Consider the following 24,810-nt stretch of genomic DNA (forward strand, 5'->3'; position numbering starts at 1 on the left):
AGAAAAAAATGGTGAAGCCAATGGTGTTTTAATTGTTTACAAGGCACCACGCCTAGCAGGTAACTGGAACCATTAAGTAATTCATTTCTTTATAAACTAGGGCTATTCAATATAGATTGAAAACTTCTATTTTCAGTACATTTTTACATTTAGTAAGACTGATTTTTATTCTGATTCTCACACCACCTGAAGATACCTTTCTTTGTAACGTAGTTAACTGATACCTCCACTGTTTATCAGGATGCACTTTTAACTAACAGGGCAAGTTAAAGTTTCTAATTATTTACACCTAAAAACGTTGGGTGGTTTTTCTACTTAAGCTGCACTGGCTCATGTGCAGAGGATGGATGGGGAAGGACCATAAACCTCACGGCGAGATGAGGTTCTGTCGTCCAGCCCCAGTGTCCTCTCAGAGGCTAAACAAGCCTGGCCCACATGCTGGCACGTGACTGCGGTGGTGGGGACCACTCTTGTAGCGCTCCCGCTGCTCTATCTTTAGGGTCAGGTACAGGGTCCGGATGGGAAAGTAGATGGCTTTGGGATACACGCATCCCACCTGCTCAGAGACACGGAGTAATGAGCACAGCTTGCCACGTGCTTCGGGATGAAGACAATTTGTATTGAAATAGCTCCCGTCACCATGAGTGGGCACCTGGCCTGCACCACTGACCTCATACACATGCATCAAACAGCCAGTCAAACATCTAGTTTGGCTTTAAAAGATCCAAGGAAGACAACATGGTGTTTCAGCAGTTCTCCCCCAGGACTACTTATGACAGAGAAACCAGACTTGCATTTGATTCCGTTCATCTGAGGATGATAAAACGCTCAAGTCCCTGCATCTCACTCATGCAAAGGACAGGAAAGCACAAAATGCCACCAGTGTTCATCACCAGAACTGTAAGCTGATTCTAACTTAACTCACAACTCGGCTCATGAACAAGTAACTTCATTCTGCACGACTGCAGGAGGGAGGAGGCTGAAAATTTTCTCTTTAAGGAACGAAACATCAGTTTTATCAAATTGGGTACAGGACTCCTTCCGAAGGGCTGAACAGGTGTTCCCTGGCTCAGCTGCTGGGTGGCGGCTAACACACGCTAGGAGATATTGGTTCCATGAAAGACAGAACCAAACAGACAGAACCTGCAACTTGACAGATCAAACTCCAAGTGAGATGCCAGTGCTTAGCAACACAGCTGTGAACTCTCGAGGAGAGAGTACGACCACCCTGGGCACAGCAACACAGACAGATGATGGGCAAGCGGCGTTTTCCCAGATACTTGGTGATGCTGCAACTCGTGTGTGAGATGTTCTAGGACTGTGAGTTTATAAAGAGCAGCACAGTGAAAGGTATGCAGTCCCAATGTCCAAATTCCTACTGTTCAGGCCCTTCCTCTACATCCCAGTCTTTGCACAGGGAGAGGCCCATCTGGAGCCATCCTAAAGTAATTGTCCTGGAAACCTCAACAGGACCCTGAGGCCCCGGTCTGCCCAACTCCCCAGGCCCGCCCCAAGTGCATGCAACTTTCAGCCTCCAACAGCAGCAGCTGAACAAGCCTACAAAGGGCAACAGGCACCACAATTATGGGTGAGTTTTATTCTGAAGGGAAGCTCTGAAGAGTTCCAAGCACAGGATGGGAAATCAGCCAGGAAGGATCCATCAGATACACCTTCACTGTAACTGCAGGTTCACTAGCGAGCTTACATTCTAAGAGAGTGTTTATTCTATTTGTATCTTATGTGGCAACACGTGCAAGGAAAGAGAGTACCATTTTAATACTGTCATGCTCTAGCAGATTATTTTACTCCAACCCTGACTCAATCTTCACCCACGTTTAATTGTGCTTTGTATCAGGTGACAGCTAATTGCATGTATCTTCCCATCTAGTTCCAGAACTTCGAGCAGGAGTATTTTCCTTTGGAGAAAAAGATGTGAAATGAAGAGTTTTTGTGACCAAAGACAAGACGTCTTCCTACCTGGCTAATGAGGTTCAAAAGCAGCTTTCCCTCAGAGCCAACCAGACAGGTGAGCAGCTGTGGGATCCAGGCCAGCCACTGGATGGGCGGTACCCTGATATAGTACTTGTCCACAGCATCAGCCAAGGTATTTTTGTCATCATCAAAACTCAAAAACCAGAGCACCTAAAATAAATGGGAAAATCCTAGAGTTGAATGAAAATTCTGAGTCTCTATTTAAGTGACTTTTCCCCAATACTGGATACCACAGAGTAGCTTCACCAGCGTTGTAGGAAAATATCTACATGAGAGGCTCAACAATATCGCCAACTTCAATGTAGTTTTCATCTTAAATGGAGATTTAGCTTTAACTGATGCAACTGGCCTGCTGGAGGTGGCCAGTGCGACCCCAGGGCCTGCAGCCTGCTACGTCATCACACATACGTCCTCAGTGAACATCCCGACTTTGGCTAGACTCTCTGGTGAACTCTGCCCTAGGATAATGCAGCCACACGCTGGCAGCCCGGCATCCACACACGTCCGCAACAATCCCCTCTCCAAGTCCACAAACCTGGAGTCAAGTACTGATGTAGTCCTTCTGTGTCACCACAGTTGGTTTGTCAGCTTTAACTACCAGGTGCTGAGGTTCAATCTAAATTTTGATGTTACATCAAGGAATTCTAAGCATCCTACACTTTAATGGACAAAACAGAACAGCAGAACAATGTATTTCTGTTTCCTGCAATCATCGATTCTGGCTTGCATTTACATGTTTCCACGAGGGACGAGGGGGTCCACACCTAGGAGGATGCCCCCCGGGCTCCAGCTCTGACCCACTGGGCACATGTCCACCCGGCCTGTGCCTGCTCAACACTGGGGCACCAGGATGAGAATGCCAGTGACTGTGGCCTCATCCTGCAGTGTGTGCAGAAACCTTGGGATTCAGGGACCCATGACTGAGAGTTGACAGGCTCTGGGACTGTGCACGGTCCCTGTAGGTGAGAGACTGGAATCTAACAGGTCTTGAGCAGGTACGTATCCTGCAGACCCCTCATTGGTTTGCAGGAATCTCTGTGGGAACCACAGAGAACACTGGACTCAGACCTAGACTCCAGGCTCAGTTTTGCTGCTTTTAAAGTCCTTTGACCCCCAAATATGTACAGTCCTCAATTTTTAAGCTATAAAGTGGAAGTACACTGCTTTGACGAGGGAAGGAACTGAGACGTGAGGCAGGAGGCGAAGGCCTACGCCCAGCACAAATCAGCAAGCAACTGGATGTTTGTCCAAGCTCAAGGCCTTTCCATGATCTCTTGTCAAAGTCGATGCCTTCAGTCTCACCTTGGCCAAGTATTTTCTTGATTTGCTCTCATTCTGATGCCAGCATGCATGCAGGTAACAGGTAATGGCAGACACCCCAAGATGCAGCTGCCACTCCTTCACAAAGATGTTCTCCAGGTAGTCGCCCCAAATGGCCCAAGCTTTCACCAGCATATCATGCATCTGCACAGCTGCAGAAAAGGCTTTGTTTGCTTCCTCAGACCTGCGAGGACACAAAACCAAACCAAACCATTTTGGGCGAACATCCCGTAACATGTAACTAAGCATTGTAAACTTTTTTTTTCTTCCCCTAGGGCAAATGGAAGAACTAGGGGTCCAATCGGAACTGCAGCTGCCAGCCTACACCACAGCCACAGCAATGTGGGATCTGAGCCACATCTGCAGCCTACACCACAGCTCTCAGCAATGCCAAATCTCAGGACCACTGAGAAAAGCCAAGGATTGAACTCACATCTTCATGGATATTAGTCAGGTCTGTTTTCACTGTGCCACAATGGGAACTCCTAAGCATTTTAAAGTGAATAATCCCAAGGCATCTAGTACATTCAAAATATTGTGCAGGGAGAGGATTAAGATGGTGGAATAGAAGGACTGGAGCTCAACTTCTCTCCTAAAAATAACAAAATTCACAACTAAAGACTGAGCACTCTTCACCAAAATGGACTGGAAACCTAAAAAAAAATACTCTACTCCAGAAGAAAAAGAGGAGGCCACATCAAGAGGTAGGAGGGGTGATTTTGTGTTATAAACAACCACATACCTCCTGGGTGGGAAGCTCCACAGACTGGAAACTAACTGGTTCACAGGGACTCACCTACAGGAGTGAGAGTTCTGAGCCACACATAAAACTCTCACATGTGGGGATCTGGCACAGGGAGAAAGAGCCCCAGAGCATCTGGCATTGAAGGCCAGTGAGGCTTGTGCACAGGAGCTCCATGGGACTGGGGGAAACAGAGACCCCATTCTTAAAAGGCACAGACTTTCACGTGCACTGAGTCCCAGGGCAAAGCAAAGTCTCCAAGGGAATCTGGGTCAAACCTGAATACAGTTCTTGGAGGACATCCTGGGAAAACAGGGGTGAACGTGGCTTGTTGTGAGTGAAGGACATTGAAAGCAAAGCTCTCAGGAATATTCAGCAGCAGTGCCTTTCTCTGGAGGTGGCCACTTTGGGAAATCTGGCCCCACCCATCAGCGATCTGCTGAGAAGCCCCAGGGCAACCCAGGTGGGCTCACAGCCCCACCCCTCAGTAAACAGGCTACTTAAGACCCCTCAGGCTCCCAGCTGCCTCTAATCCCATCCAGAGACTAAGCCCCACCCACCAGAGGGATTAGAATGGGCACCTCCTACCAGGGAACAGGCATCAGCCCCTCCCATCAGGAAGCTTACAGCAAGCCCCCATACTAACTTCAGCCAAAGGGGGGCAGACATCAGAAGTAAGAGAGGCTACAACTCTATTCTCTGTAAGAAGGTCACCACACCAAACCTATAAAAATGAAAAGACAGAGGACTATAACTCAGATGAGGGAGAAAGAAAAAAACCCAGAAAAACAGCTAAGCCATGAGGAGATTCTCAGCCTCCAGGAAAAAGACTTTAGACTGTTGATGCTAAGATGATGCAAGACATTGGAAATAAACTGGAGGCAAAGATGGATAACTTACAGGACACACTGAGCAAAGAGATACAAGATCTAAAACTTAAGCAAGAAGAGATGCAAAATAGAATAACTGAAATAAAAAATTCACTAGAAGCAGCTAACAGCAGAATACAGGAGGCAGAAGAACGAATAAGTGAGGTGGAAAACAGATTAGTGGAAATTAAGGATGCAGAACAGAAAAGAGAAAAAAGATTGAAAACAAATGAAGAGAGTCTCAGAGAACTCTGGGACAACGTGAAACACACCAACATCCGTATTATAGGGGTGCCAGAAGGAGAAGAGAGAGAGAAGGGGACAGAAAAAATATTCCAATAGATAATAGCCGAAAACTTCCCTAACATGGGAAAGGAACCACTCACTCAAATCCAGGAAGCACAACGAGTACCATGTAAAATAAACCCAAAGAGGAACAGCCCAAGACACATACTAATCAAACTGACCAAAAATAAAGACAAAGAGAAAATCTTGAAAGCAGCTAGGGAAAAGAAACAAATAACATACAAGGGAACCCCAATAAGGCTATAGGCAGATTTTTCAACACAAACTCTGCAGGCCAGAAGGGAGTGGCATGATATACTTAACATGATGAAAGGAAAAAACCTCCAACCAAGAATACTCTACCCAGCAAGGCCCTCGTTCAGATTTGAAGGAGACATCAAAACCTTCACAGACAAGCAAAAGCTGAGAGAATTCAGCACCACTAAACCAGCCTTACAACAAACACTAAAAAAACTTCTATAGGCAGAAATGAACAAGAGAAGAAGGGAAGAAAAAAGAGCTGCAAAAACAAATCCAAAGTAATTAATAAAATGGCAATAAGAACATATATATCAATAATTACCTTGAATGTGAATGGAATAAACACCCCAGTCAAAAGACATAGACTGGCTGAATGGATACAAAAACAAGACCCGGAGTTCCCGTCATGGCGCAGTGGTGGCCCAAAGAAATAGAAAAAAGACAAAAAAAAAAAAAACCCAAAAAACAAAAAAAAACAAGACCCATTTATATGCTGTCTTCAAGAGACCCACTTCACTTCTAGGGACACATACAAATTGAAAGGGAGAGGATGGAAGAAAATATTTCATGCAAACGGGGATCAAAAGAACGCTGGAGTAGCAATACTCATATCAGACAAAATAGACCTTAAAATGAAGAATATTTTAAGGGACAAAGAAGGACATTACATAATGATCAAAGGATCAATCCAAGAAGATGCTATAACAATTATAAATATCTATGCACCCAACTCAGGTTCACCACAATATATAAGGCAACTGCTAACAACCTTAAAAGGAGAAACTGACAATAACACAATCAGAATGGGGGACTTTAACACTCCACTTACAACAATGGACAGATCATCCAGACAGAAAATCAAGAAGAAAACACAGGCCCTGAATGATGCATTAAACCAGATGGACTTAATAGATATTTATAGGACATTCCATCCAAAAGCAACAGAATACACATTCTTCTCAAGTGCACATGGAACATTCTCTAAGATTGATCATATCCTGGGCTACAAATCCAACCTCAGTAATTTTAAGAAAACTGAAATCATATCAAAAATCTTTCCCGACCACAACGCTATACAACTGGAAATCAACAACAAGAAAAAAACTGCAAAAAACACAAACACGTGGAGACTCAACAACATGCTACTAAACAACCAATGGATCACTGAAGAAATCAAAGATTAAAGTAAAAAAAAAACCTAGCAGCAAATGACAACAAAGATACGACACTCCAAAACCTATGGGATGCAGCCAAAGCTGTTCTAAGAGGAAAGTTTATAGCAATACAAGCCCACCTCAGGAAACAAGAAAAAGTGCAAAGAAACAAGCTAACTTTACATTTAAAGCAGCTGAAGTGAGAAGAACAGACAAGACCTAAAGTTAGTAGAAGGAAAGAAATCATAAAGATAAGAGGAGAAATCAATGAAACAGAAACAAAGAAAACCATAGAAAAGATCAATGAAACGAAAAGCTGGTTTTTTGAAAAGATCAACAAAATTGATAAAGCCCTAGCCAGACTTATCAAGCAAAAAAAGGGAGAGGACTCAAATCAATAAAATTGGAAATGAAAAAGGAGAAGTAACAATGGACATCACAGAAATACAAAGGATCATAAGAGACTACTATATGCAATTATATACCAATAAAATGGAAAACCTAGAAGAAATGGACAAATTCTTAGAAAAGTACAATCTTCCAAGACTCAACCAAGAGGAAATAGAAAAGATGAATGGACCCATCACAAGAACTGAAATTGAAACTGTGATTAAATAACTTCCAACAAACAAAAGTCCAGGACCAGAGGGCTTCACAGGTGAATTCTATCAAACATTTAGAGAAGAGCTAACACCTCTCCTTCTGAACTATTTCAAAAAATTGCAGAGGAAGGGGTACTCCCAAACTCATTCTATGAGGCCAACATCACCCTGACACCAAAACCAGACAAAGATTCCACAATAAAAGAAAACTACAGGCCAATTTCACTGATGAACATCGATGCAAAAATCCTCAACAAAACACTAGCAAACCACATCCAATAATACATTAAAAGGATTGTACACCATGATCAGTGGGATTTATCCCAGGGATGCAAGGGTTCTTCAATAGCCACAAATCCATCAGTGTGATACACCACATTAACAAACTGAAGAATAAAAACCATATGATCCTCTCAATAGATGCAGAAAAAGCCTTTGACAAAATCCAACACCCATTTCTGATAAAAACCCTTCAGAAAGTGGGCATAATGGGAACCTACCTCAACATGATAAAGGCCACATATGACAAACCCACAGTGAGCATCATTGTCAGTGGTGAAAAGCTGAAAGAATTCCCACTGAGATCAGGAACAAAACAAGGATGTCCACTCTCACCACTCCTCTTCAACATAGTTCTGGAAGTCCTAGCCACGTCAATCAGAGAAGTAAAAGAAATAAAAGGAATCCAAATTGGAAAGGAAGAAGTCAAACCATCACTATTTGCAGATGCCATGATACTATACCTAGAGAATCTTAAAGACTCTACCAGAAAACTGTTAGAGCTCATCCACGATTTTGGCAGTCACAGGATACAAAATCAATACACAGAAATTGACAGCGTTTCTATATACTAACAATGAAAAAGCAGGAAAGGAAATTAGGGAAGCAATCCCGTTTACCATCGCATCCAAAAGAATAAAATACCTAGGAGGAAACCTACCTAAAGAGACAAAAGACCTATACTCTGAAAAGTACAAGCCATTGATGAAAGAAATCAAAGACGACACAAAGAGATGGAAAGATATACCATGCTCGTGGGTTGGAAGAGTTCATATTATCAAAATGACTATACTACTTAAGGCAATCTACAGATTCAATGCAATCCCTATCAAATTACCAAGGACAATTTTCACAGAACTCAAACAAAATATTTTAAAGTTTGTTTGGAAGCACAAGAGACCCAGAATAGCCAAAGACATCCTGAAAAAGAAAAATGGAGCTGGAGGAATCAGGCTCCCCAACTTCAGACTATACTACAAAGCTACAGTCATCAAAACTGCATTGTATTGGCGCAAAGACAAATTAGATCAGTGGCACAGGATCAAAAAGCCCAGAATTCAACCCACACACCTACAGCCAACTCATTTCTGACAAAGGAGGCAAGAATATACAATGGAGAAAGGACAGCTTGTTCAGTAAGTGGTGCTGGGAAAACTGGACAGCCACATGCAAAAGAATGAAATTAGAACACTCCCTAACACCACACACAAAAATAAACTCCATATGGATTGAAGACCTAGATATAAGACCAGACACTATCAAACTCTTAGAGGAAAACATAGGCCAAACACTCTCTGACATAAATGACAGCAACATCTTCTCAGATCTACCTATCAGAGTTTTGACAATAGAAAGAAAAATAAACAAATGGGACCTAATCAAACTTCAAAGTTTCTGCACAGCAAAGGAAACCCTAAACAACACAAAAAGACAACCCACAGAATGGGAGAACATCTTTGCAACTGAATCCACTGACAAGGGATTCATCTCCAAAATTTATAAGCAACGTCTGCACTTCCATACCCAAAAAACAAACAAGCCCATCCAAAAATGGGCAGAAGATCTAAACAGACAATTCTCCAAAGAAGACATACAGATGGCCAAGTAACACATGAAAAGATGTTCAGCGTCACTCATCATTAGAGAGATGCCAATCAAAACCTCTATGAGGTACCACCTTACACCAGCCAGAATGGCCATCATCGAAATGTCTACAAACAAGAAGTGCTGGAGAGGGTGTGGAGAAAAAGGAACACTAGTACACTGTTGGTGGGATTGTCAATAGGTGCAACCACTGTGGAAAGCAGTATGGAGATTCCTCAGAAAGCTAGAAATACAAATACCATTTGATCTAGCAATTCCACTCCTGGGCATCTATCCACAGAAAACTATGAGTCACAAAGACACATGTACTCCAAGGTTCATTGCAGCACTATTTACAATAGCCAAGACATGGAAACAACCTAAATGTCCACTGACAGAGGAGTGGATCCAGAAGATGTGGTACATATACACAATGGAATATTACTCAGCCATTAAAAAGAACAAAATACCAGCATTTTTTGCAACATGGATGGACCTAGAAGCTATCATGCTAAGTGAAGTCAGACATACAATGAGACACCAACATCAAATGCTTTCACTGACATGTGGAATCTGAAAAAAAGGACAGACAGAACTTCTTTGCAGAACAGATGCTGACTCACAGACATTGAAAAACTTATGGTCTCCGGTGGAGACAGTTTGGGGGTGGGGGGATGTGCCTGGGCTGTGGGATGGAAATCCTGTGAAATCAGATTGTTAAGATCATTATACAACTACAGATGCGATAAATTCTTTTGAGTAAAAAATAAATAAATAAATTAATTAATAATTATAAAAATAATTAAAAAAACAAAAAACAAACAAAGCAAATATTGTGCAATTTGGAGTTGCTATCATGGCACAGTGGTTAACAAATCTGACTGGGAACCATGAGGTTGTGGGTTCAATCCCTGGCCTCACTCAGTGGGTTAAGGATCCGGCATTGCCAGGAGCTGTGGTGTAGGTCGCAGAGGCAGCTTGGATCCTGTGTTGCTGTGGCTCTGGCATAGGCTGGCATCTGCAGCTCCGGTTAAATCCCTAGCCTGGGAACCTCCATTTGCCGCAGGAAGCGGCCCTAGAAAAGGCAAAATGAGAAAAAGGAAATTCTTTTGCAACACCTCATTTTAGGCCCAAAATATCTTTCTCACCCCAAGAAAAGCCCTAACCCTTAACCAGTCTCTCTCCATCCCCAAAACCTCCAGCCCCTGGTGACCACCAGCCTGCTTTCTGTCTCTGTGGATTTACCCACTCTGCACCTTTCCTAATGATGGAATCACACATTATGTGATTTCTTTGTGTCCAGATTCTTTTACTTGGCACAGTATTTCTGAAGTTCTTCCCTCTGGTCTACAGGTCAACACTTCCTTCCCTTTTACTCTGAGTAATATCCCATTGTGTTATACACCACATTTTCTGTACTAATTCATTCATGCTGTTGTGCTATTCTGACTAATATAACAGTGCTGCTGTGAATAGTCATGAATAACTACCTGCCTGAGTTCCTGTTTTCTGCTGCTTCTTTTTTTTTTTTTTTTTTTTTTTTTGCTTTTTAGGGCCATGCCCATGATACATGGAGGTTCCTAGACTAGGGGTCTAATTGGAATGGCAGCCGCCGGCCTACGCCACAGCCACAGCAATAGCAGTATCTGAGCCGCATCTGCGACCTACACCACAGCGTACCCCAACACCAGATCCTTAACCCACTGAGTGAGGCCAGGGATGGAACCCGCATCCTCATGGATACTAGCTGGGTTTGTTACCACTGAGCCATAATGGGAACTCCCCCTGTTTTCACTTCTTTGGGGTAAATACTTAGGAGCAGAACTACTGAGTCATATGATAATTCTTTATTTAGTTTTTTTTTTTTTTTTTCTTGTCTTGTTTTTTTAGGGCTGCACCCACAGCAATGGAGGTTTCCAGGCTAGGGGTCCAATCTGAGCTATAGCTGCTGGCCTACGCCAGAGCCACAGCAACGCTAGATCTAAGCTGTATCTGTGACCTACACCACAGCTCATGGCAACGCCGGATCCCTAACACACTGAGTGAGGCCAGGGATCAAACACACAACCTCATGGTTCCTAGTCGGATTCATTTCTGCTGCGTCAAGACAGGAACCCCAAATAGTTTTTTATTTAGTTTTTTGAGGACCCGCTACACTGTTTTCCAGTTGACTGACCCCTGCTCTAAAACAAGAATCATCTCTATAAAAGCAGTCAACTCTGTTTTAAACGTCAAGCTAAGGACAGGGCAATGAATCCATGTTATCAGCAGGTCTGTGTTCAAGCAGCTCAGTTTAAAAAGCTTTTCAGGTACGACACACATGAAGCGGCTTGTAACTGAGGTCCAAGTTCCTATCCTCCTAGACGTACAAGGTCTGAAATACATCCCTGACAACTGCCACCAAGTCCTATCAGTTTTAGCTTGACCTTCACACGGGCTTCAAGTTACAACGAACCCCTTCAATACTCGGATGAGTCTTCTCGTACCCTCCACCTCTGTAACATACATACTTGTTGATTTGAGCCAAGAACATTCCCTTCAGTGCATAAAATTCGGCTGTCATCTCTTTTGTGAAGTATTTTAAGTTTGTAGATTCAATAACTTCAAGGCCCTGTTTATAAAAACAGAAAAAAAATTCTTAATACAAACTTCATTAAAACATTGACCTAGACAAGTCAGTCCTAAAGGTCCTTTCATTTTGGCTGTGCCCAGGGAAGGTGGAAGTTCCTGAGCCAGATATGAACCCTCATCACAGAGTAACCAGAGCCATAGCAGTGACAATACCAGAGTCTTAAGCCACTGAGTCATGAGGGAACTCTGACAAATATACTTTAAACTGACAACCAATTTTCCTACCATGAAAGTTTGCTTAATGTGAAGCAGTATTCAAATTGAACCATGAAATGCCACATTCAGTTCTGCACTTAAAATCGTAGTATTTTTCTCCAAAGCTTTACGTATCTCCTCAGGTTCACTGTTTTCATTAGCATTCCTCTGAGCACAGCCAGAACCTAACCCCACACCCTCAGGGTTTTCCAATTTTTAATTTCCTTCCTTTAACTACATTAACCAAGTATATACTAGCAAAAGAGTGACCATCAAATGTCATGCAAATACTCAAGAGGCTTCCCACCCCTTTCTTGTTCTGGCAGGACTATCTCCCAAGACCAAGGCTGTGTTTGTGAAGTGCCAGCACCCCCACCACCCTGTTGTCTGAGCCAGGTGTTTCTGGAGGGCCCTCCCTCCCCCAGACCTCCTGAGCCTGGACAGGCCCTGGCTCTGCTCCCCCTACCTGCATACACTCATTCTTCCCCATGACACCCACCAGCTGGAGGTAGCACTTGACTTGCTGTCGAATCTTCTGGAAGCAGTCCACGATGGGCACCATGGGGATCGTGTGAATATGACTTAATATATCCAGAGCTACATTGACCAGTCCCTGTTTTCGGGCAATTTTCCTGTACTGGATGATTGCTGACACCGATGTGTGAACCCCAAGCATAGCATTATTCGAACTTGGATCATGCTGAGAACTGTTTTCATGTGCAGTTGCAATAGCTAGGGAGCAAGGAGGTATGTTATCAGTGTCTGCTGAACATTTTCAAAGTGTTCCACAATGAGGCGGCAAGAGAAAATAAAAACCAAACACATATGGCTTATGAAAATGGGCACCTCTGTGATACGCCCTCACTATTTCTCCTCGTATTCTGTATCAAGAGCAAGATCTAAGAAGCTGAGTGTCACCAGCTTGGTTAACTAAACCATGAAGGCTGCTCTGCACAAACATGCTGGGCAGGTTGAGGGATGAGCAGAGGTGACCAGGGAAACTGGGAAAGGCTATCCGTTGCCACCTGAAAGCAGCTCTTCCTCAGGGGCTTCAAAACAAAGGAGCTACAACCCAGAGCTCTGATCCCAGGGGCCTGCGCCCCTGGTGCAGCAGGCAGCGTCCAGCAGCAAGTCTGTTCAGCTGGAACAAGGGAACAGGGAGCGGGAAACGCTTCCCATCTTTTACCACCTTCATCTTTACCCTCATCATACCAACCACCAACTACCATACCTGCCAAAAAATGGAAAATCTGGTAAAAGAAAAAAAAAAAAACACACAACCAAGACATGAAACCAGAACAGTGGGGTGTCTGGAAAATTACATGATGAATGCATGCTGGACCAGGCAGGTTTACCCTGGCAATGATGCTGCCGCCACATGAAGACGCTGCTCCAGTGGGACAAGTCATCCGACACGATGGGCAGCCTGTTCCGCCAGGTCTTCACCACCGTCTTCATGTTGTGAAGGCTGTTGTTCCTCCCCAGGTTGGTGGGCTGCAAGCCTGCATTGAACTGAGAAGCTTCCTGAAGCTCAATGATTTGCTGGGCTGCCTAAGGGACCGGCAGAAGAGGTTCCCGAGATGAACAGCATGTTAACGATCGATGGAGGAAAATAAATGGCGGCATCAGGCATCTGGTTGCGGTGAGGCTCTCATGGTTTCCATGACTGAAGGGAGCCCAGACTGACCCAGATGCCACACTGAACTCAGTCCACGCCCAGATGCTGCTCATTCAATCCCCTCCGCCCCCAATCTTAACACCTCAGCTCTGTGGCTGCTGTTGAACTGGGGATGGGGGGAAAGACGGGGTACATGCCACCCCCCCATCTTCTTTCTATTCCCTTTGCCACCAGCAAAGTGTGGCTCTTTGTCTACCGGCATCTAAGACCACAACTGCCTGGTCCCCCTGCCCTCAAGTTTTCCTTCCACCAACCCTGAACCCCAGGGTCACAGTACCCAGCTCAGAACAGTGTTTTCTGGTTGTTTTTGCTTTTCACGGCTGCACCCTCAACATAGGGAGGTTCCCAGGCTAGGGGTGGAATCAGAGCTGCAGCTGCTGGCCTACAACACATCCACAGCAATGCAGGACCTGAGCCATGTCTGCGACCTACATCCAGCCCACAACACTGGATCCTTAACCCACTGAGCCAAGGCCAGGAATCGAACCCACATCCTCATGAATCTAGACGGGTTCTTAACCCACTGAGCCACAACGGGAATTCGCTTGGCTTCTTCACTTAGCCTATTTTCAAGGTGTATCCATGCTTTAACACATATTGGTATTTCATTTCCTTTTTATTGGTGAGTAATATTCCATTGCATGAATATACCATTTTAATTTACTTGTTTATCAACCGATGGTCATTTGGAGTATTTCCACCATGACTATTAATGGTGTAGACATTTGTGGACAAGTTTTTGTGGTAACTTGAGAAAATGTTTTAATTTCTCCCTAGATTTATACCTAGCAGTCAAATTGCTGAGCCTATAGTTAATTCCATGTTTAATATTTTGAGAACTGCCAGACTGTTTCCAAAGAGCCAGCACTGTTTTATAATCCTATAAGCAATGTATGAGATAGGTTCCCTTTTCCTCCATATCCTCACCAGCACTTGTTACTGTTGTTTTCATTCTAGCTGTGCTAGTGGGTTTGGAGCAGCCTTCTCACTGCGGTTATGATTTGCATTTCCTAACAACTAATGGTGTTGGGCATTTTGTCATGTGCTTATAGGTTAGACAATACTTTTTCCAATATTTCTTCTGCCACTTTTCTCACTCCTCCTGGGACTCCCATTGTGAATATTTTGGTATGACTGGTGGTGTCCCACAGGTCTTGGAGGCTCTTAATTTTTCTTCTTTGCTTTTAGTTCCTGTTTCTCAGACTGGAGAAGGTCAAATGATCCATCTTCAAGTACACCGATTCTTTCCCATACCTACTCTGCTAGTGAGCCTCTCTAGTGAATTTTTAATTTCAGTTATTACAGCTTTGATCTCTATTCCTTAAAAAAAAAAAACTAGAGAGTTCCCATCGTGGCACAGCAGAAACGAATCCAAGTAGGAACCATGAGGTTGTGGGTTCGATCCCTGGCTTTGCTCAGTGGGTTAAGGATCTGGCATTGCCGTGAGCTGTGGTGTAGGTCACAGTTGTGGCTCGGATCTGGTGCTGCTGTGGCTGTGGCATAGGCTGGCAGATGTAGCTCAGATTAGACCCCTAGCATAGGAACCTCCATGTGCTGCGGGTGTGGCCCTAAAAAAAAAAAAATTAGTGACATCTTTTATTTGGTGAGCTATCATTCTCAGACTTTCCTTTAATTCTTTCTTTTTAATCCTTTAATTCTTTACATATGGTTTCCTTTAGTTACAGTTTTAAACTCAATTCCATAAAAAAAGGTTTTTTTAGCAGTATCCTCTATTTGGTGAAACAATCTCAGACTTTAATTCTTTACACATGGTTTCCTTTAGTTCTGTCAATGTATGTACCACAGCTGATTTAAAGTTTCTGTCTACTAAGAACAACATGTGGACTCCCCCAAGAAGAGTCTCTATGGACTGCTTTTCTCTCCTGTGCATGGACCGTATTTTCATGTTTCTTTTTAAATCTCACAGTGGTTTGCTGAAAAGTGAACATTTTAGCTGTTATAGCATATGGCAGCGCTGGAATTCAGACCCTTCCTCTCTAGGGTCATTGAGGGTTTTCCTGGTTGTTGCTACTGGCTTAGTGACTTTCTTTATCCACTTTTATCCAATCTGTTATACCTGTAGAATGTGACCATGACCGTCTCTGCTGAGTTAGCTTTGTAGTCAGCTAGTGACCAGACAGAGACTTCCTTAAAGACCTGAACAATAAGGCTCCGTGGGCTGCTGCAGCAGGTCCCTGACACTCAGCCAGGCACTTTTCAGTGCTGCCTTAGCCTTCACTTGGTGCTTGTACAGAGCCTCAAGAACAGCCAGAGGTGAAAGCCTAGGATCTCCGCAAGTCTTTCCTAAGTGTGGGCACAGGATACATGTGGCCTTTGAGATGCCGGGGAAGATGCTAGAGTTTTACTGAGTTCCCCATGGACATCTTGCTCTCTCATCGTCCCTTTACAGGTCTGCCTCTTTTATGCCCCGACTGGTGTTGCTGCATCAGGCAGCTGTGATATTAAACAGCTGCCAATCATGGTTATTATTATCATTATTTTTGGACAAATATCCTCAGGTACAGCTTTCTTTACTGAGTGACCTGAGTCAGGTCAAATAGGGACAAACCCTGTGAATAGGGCTTTTCAAGGAACTGCACTGCTGGTCAAACAGTGCCAGTTCTTTGGGCTGCCGGTGTTCAGCCACTATGGTTGGAAGCTGTGGGTTTTCCAGGCTCATGCATGAGCTGGGGAGACGGCTAAGAGGAACAGGACAATTAAATGCCATGAAGCTCGCCATTCTTACTGAAATACAGCTGTTTTTCTTCAATGCTCCCTGGATGCTGCAAGTCCTTCATTTTCAGAGCTCTGCAAAGTTGGCACTGACTATTTTCTCTATGTGCCCACGGTGATTATGAAGGAGTTGGACTTCAGAATCCCTTCCTCTGCTACCCTGGACAACCCACCGCAACAACCTGACAGTCAAGTCAGGCTCATGCTCTACAATGGGACTCGGATTCTGTGTTTCTTCTACAATAGTACTTGATCCAGTAACCCAGTATTCATGTTTTCAGTGCATCAAAGGGATGGACTGACCATCTAGTATTTCTATCAAAGCTCCAAGTCAGAATCAGTAAGATGGGAATGTCACTGAGGAAAAGCACCAAGAGTTTTCCCATCACTGATCTTTTTTTGGGTGGTGGTTGGAGGAGCAGGGGGGACAAACCACAATCTTTGGTTCAAAATACGTATTTTAAAACTTAATAAAATACAATAGTATCTTTTAAAATTAGGCATCATTTGGAGTTCCCCTCATGGCACAGTGGTTAATGAATCTGACGGGGAACCATGAGGTTTCGGGTTCAATCCCTGGCCTCGCTCAGTGGGTTAAGGATCCGGTGTTGCCCTGAGCTGTGGTGTAGGTTGTAGACACAGCCTGGATCCTGCATTGCTGTGGCTCTGGCATAGGCTGGCGGCTATAGCTCCGATTAGATCCCTAGCCTGGGAACATCCACATGCCGCGAGAGCGGTCATAGAAAAGGCAAAAAGACCAAAAAAAAAAAAATTAGGCATAATTTTCACATTTATAAGTCTGTGTTGTCTAAGATTTTCAGCTACTGGCTGACAGTGCTCCTGGGAGGAGGAAACCATCCCTCTAAATGAGCCAGCCGTTATCATCAAGCTACTCAGCCAAAATTTACTGAGTATCTACCATGACCAAAGTAGTAGAAAAGAAATAAAATTACCTTTAATTTCATTTCCAAAATACCTCAATCAGAGTTGTCTTAAATACTGCATTTTCTACGCTATGCTTTGAATACATTACTACACTATAATTTCTACTTGCTCACAACTGGTATTCGTAATACTTAATCATTCATAAGAGTCCATCAGTCACAATATTTCTTGCACTGACACCTCTTCCCACGTTCATGCAATGACTTTGTTCCTAAGAGTTACAACATGCAACCTAGTTTTGCACTTTCAGAGAATATGAAGGAAAACACCCACTTTAAATAAAAAAGCTTTAGAATATTTTAAAAATCTAGATTAGAGATGTTCTATATCTGCAAAATAACATAACCTTAATGCACACCTTAAGAAAAAGCCAAAAATAACAGACACAAAAAGGAAGCATAATATCTATCATAACAAAGTAAATGACTGCTTCAATGACTTGTGGTTCAAACACAACAAGATAAAGTATATTAATAAGCAACTACGTAATTTAAAAAACCTATAAAAAACTGTACAATCAAAATCAACATTCCAGTTTAAGTCTTAAAACTACTCTTTTCAGAGGAACAAAAAGTAGGACCACTCTGAACTACTGATTTCACATCAGCCTAGAGTTTTACTCATTCAGTAACATCAGGAGCCACTCCGTGCCAGGTACCAGACAGAAGAGGACAAAAGCTGGCACCGCCCCTGCTGTGTGTGTGCAGTGCACATGGACACAGGAGCTGGGGGGATGGGAAGAAGTCCGTTCTATAGAGGGGAGAGCGTGTGCAGGGAAGAGACCCAGAGATTCAAGCCACTGAATGATGTCTTGCAGTGGAAGCTGTCAGCAATAGTGAAGATGACACACAGAGAAGCCAGCTGCAGGGCTGAGTCTCAGAGGAGGAGAGACTTTTGAACTGAACTGGGGCCTCACACTGGAGGTGGTACAGTGGGTCTTAAAGAATATGCTGGGAGCAAAAATGACAAGCCCCAGAATCACCCCTGAGGCTTCCTACTGTCATTTGAACCCCCTGGAAGCAGCAAGAGTGGGAAGCAGCCTTTCGGCCCTTCCATTCAAACGCTGGCCTTTGCTCCACTGAGGGTGAGGTTATATGGGAAGGGCAAGTGGTAGGAGTCCCCCCTCATCCCACTGGGCATGGGGCCCCAAGCCTGGACCGGGGGCTCTGCTGAGAGGGGCCCAGGCACTCTGCACCCACCTGGAGAAGGGGCATGTGCACATGCGACACCACATGGGGCAGCCGCTGCCACTCACAGATGGTCAGGCTGCTGGCCATTTCCACCAGGCGCTCAATGAAGCTGAGCTGCTGCTCCTCGGAGTGGCAGGTGGCAAGGTATCCATATTGACCTTCCAAGCCATCTCCTTTGGACAGTTTACTTCTACCTGGAGGTGAAGAACATGGCACAGGAGGTGATGGGGAAACTTCCTCACAGGGCCAAGAGTCAAATCTCGTTGCTAGGAAAGCAGTGAACAGGAATCAAGCTATATACACAGACACTTCTTTTCTCTTGAGAAGTCAGGCATTTAGATTTTTTCCAGATACTCTCCTTTCCCAAATACCAGTGAGCAGCCGAGCTCTCTAGTTACAAAAGCATGCCACAGGGCCCTTGTTTTAAGTTCACGGAGAGTCCCAAAAAGGAGGAAACAGATCGACACTGTTAAGACAGACAAACTCAACAACCTACAAAGTCAGCCACTGAATTTTCCAGGTATTAAGTATGTGTCTATCTCCACTCTGATAAATATCAGTGTAATTTTGAGTTTTTTCCAATTCACATTGCTATGCTGGGAAATCCATCTCACTTGCTCCACGTAAGGAAGCAGAAGGCAGCGATTCAGGTTTATAAGAGCATCTGCGTGAACAGTCAGAACCTTTACTGTCATTTACAAGCTGCACTTTCTCATCTACTATAAAATGCCCCCAGCTCCCTTCAGGTGATCTGTTCTACTAGGGAGCTCAGAGCCGGCATGCCTCCTCCCCTGGGCCCTATGCCCTCCCCTGCAGGTGCAGCTCAGGGCCAGGTGGGGGCTCTGGTGCACTCCCCACCTCGTGGAGACAGCTTCAGAACTCATCAGTCTTTTACAGCATACTTTACAAATGCCGTTCTGCTCTCTGTCCCGACAATGTGAGAGTGGCCTTAGAGATACCAGTGCTGTCTCATACCAAGGTGACACCTTTCCCTGCCTTCTGACATCTGACCTTCAGAGCACATTCACCTTCACAGGCCCTCCTGATCTCAGGAATCCCATGATGAAGGACTTCAGGAAGGCAAATCTGAGGACACGGCTGCTTCTCGCATGATTCTCCAAAATGACACCTAAAATCTCATGTTTTCTGGACTTAAACACTACTTAAGATGTGCTTTTTGTCAATCATAAACCCATCCTCTGTAATACTAAGAACAAAGGTATCTCTTCTAATTTTCCCTCCACTGAAAAAAATTATCCCATTTATTAAATCAAACCAAGAAAAGTACTACTGTAACCAGCTCTACAATCACAACACAAAGAAAAAAACAAAATTAAGTTGGAATTTCCACTGTGATACAGTGGGTTAAAAATCTGCTGCTATGGCTGGGGTCTCTCTGTGGCAGAGTCACAGGTTCGATTCCTGGCCTGGCCCCCCCAGTGGGTTAAAGGATCTGGCATTGCTTCAACTCCACTGTAGGTTGAAGCTATGGCTCAGATTCAATCCCTGGCTCAGAACTTCCACAGGCCATGGGTGCGGCTATAAAAAAGAAAAAAAAAAAAAAGTAACTTTATTTTAAAAAAATGTTTCAACTGTAAACCAACTATAATGGAAAAAATAAAAATCATTTTTAAAAAATTAAAAAAAAATTTTCAATACTGATAAATGAGTAAATAATTTAGCACTATGGTTCCTAGTCGGATTCGTTAACCACTGCGCCACGACGGGAACTCCAGCTTCTCTCTTTTTTTGTCTCATCAGTAAGTGCCTTACAATTCTGGGGAAAATTGGGAGTTCCCATTGTGGCTCAGTGGTGATGAACCAGACCAGTATCCATGAGGATGTGGCTTATTTCCTCGGATCCCACATTACTGTGGTGTAGGCTGGCAGCTATAGCTGACTGGACCCCAAGCCTGGGAACTTCCATATGCCACAGGTGAGAACCTAAAAAGCAAAAAAAAAAAAAAAAAAAAAAAAAAGGAAAAAAAATGGGGGAAAATAATCAAGACTTTGTAAAAGAAGAAATTGATGTGTCAGACCTATGGACAGTATGATACTGCATATATCCAACTGAGGGAAAACCTAGAAAGGAGAAAAAAGAAAATGCTAGTGTGAACTATAAATATTTATACACTTAAATAAAGCAAAACCTTTTTCAGAATAAAGAAAGATGAACTGTAAATGCAACCTATCAGCAAAGTATTTGTTTTTGTTTCTATGTAAGGGATGGGTTATTTCTGAGTAACCCAGACTCCCCGCATCAGACGAGCCGTCCCCAGATCCCAACCTCAAAGCCCAGACCCTGGGCTCTATAACCACTCGGGAGTTAATGGCTAATGACTATTTCAGTTCTGCCATCTTTTGCATTTTGTTTAAAAAGTGGCAGTGATGAAATAAGCCTGGGAGCCACAATACAAGTTAAAGCTTCAGGTTGACCAGAATAGATTTACAAGGAGATCCTGCTGAGTAACATTGAGAACTATGTCTAGATACTCATGTTGCAACAGAACAAAGGGTGGGGGAAAAATGTATACATGTAAGGATAACTTGATCCCCTTGCTGTACAGTGGGAAAATAAAATAAAATAAAATAATAAAAATAGTGAGCTGGGGTGAAAAAACAAAAAAACTTCAGGTTGAACATTTTAAAGAAAGTAGCCTATAATCGCAATGTGGTTTTTTTTTTTTTTTTTTTTGGTCTTTTTGCCTTTTTCTAGGGCTGCACCTGCAGCATATGGAGATTCCCAGGCTAGGGGTCTAATTGGAGCTGTAGCTGCCAAGCCTATGCCAGAACCACAACAATGCAGGATCCAAGCCGCTTCTGCAACCTACACCACAGCTCACAGTAACGCCAGATCCTTAACTCACTGAGCAAGGCCAGGGATCAAACCCACAACCTCATGGTTCTTAGTCGGATTTGTTAACCACTGAGCCACAATGGGAAGTCCAATCTCAATGTGCTTTTGAGTCTCCACTTTAAGAAAAAGAGGAAGATCACTGGTACGACTGTAAATAAACCTCTTACTGGGTAAAGGGGAGGAGGTGAGAAGGTGAGAAGACAATGGTGTAAATCCCTAAACCCCGTCATGTGGACACCACACAAAAAAGGTCAAAAACTGAAGAGCAGTAGCAAAGAAAAGGGGCCAAGGGAGAAAATGACAGAAGGGCAGAGATGCAGGAAATAACCAAGAGCAACAGGACCGACTGTGCCCCGAGGGTCCAGGGTGGTGAGGATGCTCTGCTGTGTGCGGGGTACAGACAACAGAGCCGCACGTCCGTTACAGAGTTTCCAAAGCCCCTGACAGAGGCTTCCCAGGGAAGCAGGCACTGTACCTCGGTGCCCACTCTCCTACTCTGAGAACTCCTCTGGATGGAGTTTAATTTCTGAAATTGTGGAGCTCAACCAAGTGGATGACTCAACTTCACTTATGCCGTATTATCATCACTTCTGTAACACAAGCTGTGTTTTAAGTAAATAGTATACCGTCTTCATGCAACAAACTTAGTGACATCAGCTACCGTCCAGGCCCTGGGCTGTTCCTATGCTTGCAGCGCTTCCCCAACCACCTCCAAAACTGCCTCTCATGTCTGCATTCCTCCAGACATTATTAATTTTTTTTCTCCCAGAAGCCAAGGTCTCCACAGCTGATATTCTTACTGTAACTGAATGATGCACTAAGACTTAAGTTATAATTTCACTGAATTCAGGGAAGGACATTAGGGATGACCAAAACAAAACAACTCTTGCCTCCTGAGAGCTACCTTCCATCTGCCAAAGTGGCTGGCTTGTGGTCAGTGAAGGGAAGTCTCTGGAGATGCACGGCTTTGACGAAAGGGCCCCCGCGGCTACGGAGACTGCAGCCTGAGCATGGCCCAGTCACCAGGGGAGGCAGGAGGGCGTCTCACCTATACCAGTGCCTCCTTCATGGCTGTCCAGTTGGACACCCACCAAGCACACTCCAGGACGAGGTAAGGGTTGATGTGGCCCTTGGACTGGCCGTACTCTGTCAAGGCTTACCACTGGTTCAACTCCTTGGAGCACCTAAAGACAAGGGATTTGGGGCCAAAGCTCAGTGACCATACCACAGATTCTGAAAGGGCAGGGGGCAGGATTTTAAGTCATTTACTTCCACTCCAGAGAAGGGTGGGCTTCAGTGGTGCTCCAGGCCAGTGAACAACAAGCCCACCAAGGAACTGCCCCCAGCCCCTCCCAAGTGGGGACTAAGCACGGGACCTAAGCACGGGAGCTGATGGAGACCCAGCAATCATTTATTGTCTCTATCAGACTCTCAATTACCCAAGACTCCACAGCTGTCTGCAGATTTCTGTCTGTGCCTTTCTTTATGGGCCATAACAGTAGCAAAGGCCCCTGTTAAAGACACCCATTATGAGAACATTTCAGAGACTGCATTGGTTCCCTTAGCTGATTCCTGAACGTATCACCATTCAGCTCACCAAATCCAGTGATCCTCCCAAAGCTGGTATTCTGGGAAAATAGCAGGGGATGGGTTACTTCTCTTATGTTCTTTTTTGGCTTTATCCATTGCCTTTTCATACGATTCTTGAGCCTAAAAATGTTAAGAATGCTTTCAAACTGCTGTTTAACTAGAAACTTTTGCAGGATCATTGTTCAATTATTTAGGACAAGTGGGGTCACAGACCCAGGAGCATCTTGAGCTCTTCTCCAAGATCATCTGACACACATGGGTGTCCCCTCCCAGCACACAGAGTGTGGAGAGGAGGGTGCCTGACCCCTACCCCCACCCAGAGCGGAGGAGTGGGAGACCACCCACAGCCCGGTGCACATTGCCAGCCTTCAGTGCTGAGAGCAGGGCCACAGCCACGCCTGTGCTTCCGGAGCTTCCGTGGCTCAGTGTCCTACATAGGGCTGTGACCAAACCTCTAACAGTGACCACACCACAGTGAGCGGACAAGCATGAGGATTAAAATTTCCAAACTAATCACAATCCACCTACCATTTCCAAGAGGACCAACAAATGCAGCTAAAAAACATCCACATGAGCAACCAGCAGGTAAGGACTCAGGACTGAGCTTTAAAGACACTCACGTCATAGCTATATCTCTCTTAAATTGAGACTTCAATGCAAGAGCCTTATGTGTAGGATAAATAAATGCTTCAGATTAAAACTTTGAACTTCTTCATTTTACTTTTTTTTTTTTTTTTTTTTTTTTGCTTTTTTAGGGCTGTACCCATGGCATATGGAGGTTCCCAGGCAAGGGGTGGAATAGGAGCTGTAGCTGCCAGCCTACACCACAACCACAGCAACGCCAGATCAGAGCAGCATCTGTGACCTACACCACAGCTCACAGCAATGCCAGATCCTTAACCCACAGAGCAAGACCAGGGATCGAACCTGTATCCTCATTACTAGTCAGATTCATTTCTGCTGAGCCACAAAGGGAACTCCTGAACTTCTGTAAACATGGACTAACTTGAGGACGTGATAATGAAGAACCCTCCTATTGGCTTTTCACTAACCAGGTGACCCAGACACACGCCCAAAGCGCTACCTGCTCAAAGAACCCGTGCTGCTTGTAGGCGATGGCTGTCACCATCTCTGAATACTTGCCGCGCTTCTGCCACAAGCCCGCCCACATGTCTTCCTCTTGTAACAAAGAGTAGAGTTCAGCAAGGGAATTCAGAATCTCCTGAAAACACATGGGTTCTGAGGGCCCATGACCACAGAGCAACTTCATGGTGCCGTAATTTAATTTATGGAAGCTGTGACGATGTCACCAGCAGGGAAGAGGTAACTAGCAGGAAAGGGGAGCCTCACCTGCTGAGGGGGCGTTATGCTCTCCTGGTCATAAAATTCCGAGGTTTGCTTCGGCTTAATCTGCAGACTCAGACCTTTTTCAAAAGCCTGGTGCTCGAGCATCAAGGTGGAGCAGAACCAGAGGTTGTGGGTCTTCCCCAGGTACTTGAGGATGCAGGGCCGGATGGGGATGGGGTGGATGCACTTGGACATGGCTTCCACGAAGCAGTTGAGCGCACTTGGGCTGGCAGTCCCGCTGCACCTGGTGGCTGCCGCTGCACAGGAAGGGGCTGATCTCGCCCGCCCGAGCCTGAAGCCAAGGAGCGTGTTAGCCAGGGTCTCTGGTCAAACGTCAGCGAGTCCTGACTCCCTCACAAGGCATCGAAACACTTCTGATCATTCACTCTCTGATAAGGGTGGTTTCTGCAGCCTTTACACGGAATCACGACGCCCTTTCACAGACACGTATTGAAAGCTAAAATTCTATTTTTCAAAAGAGGATTTAAAAAAGACACTCACATGCTGCTGTCTGTCAGACAGAATTTTCCACAACCTGGGAAAAAGCTGCACCCAC

General features: G+C 44.4%; 1 protein-coding gene across 1 annotated transcript; it reads right to left on the reverse strand.

The window, feature by feature from the left end:
- Window positions 1–409: 409 nt before the first annotated feature.
- Window positions 410–24,449, reverse strand: LOC110259186 (transformation/transcription domain-associated protein-like). The gene is given in 12 exon segments (XM_085020099.1): window positions 410–556; window positions 1,978–2,142; window positions 3,295–3,496; window positions 11,599–11,699; window positions 12,381–12,646; window positions 13,270–13,465; window positions 18,470–18,612; window positions 18,615–18,654; window positions 22,366–22,501; window positions 22,915–23,027; window positions 23,992–24,129; window positions 24,258–24,449. Coding segments are annotated over 12 exon segments (1,839 nt in total).
- Window positions 24,450–24,810: the final 361 nt, after the last annotated feature.

This window comes from Sus scrofa, chromosome 3 (genome assembly GCF_054392235.1).
Source record: "Sus scrofa isolate SSC_HxYL_T2T_F1_AM1 chromosome 3, Sscrofa_HxYL_maternal_Yorkshire_Landrace_v2.0, whole genome shotgun sequence".
Taxonomy (NCBI): Eukaryota; Metazoa; Chordata; class Mammalia; order Artiodactyla; family Suidae; genus Sus; species Sus scrofa.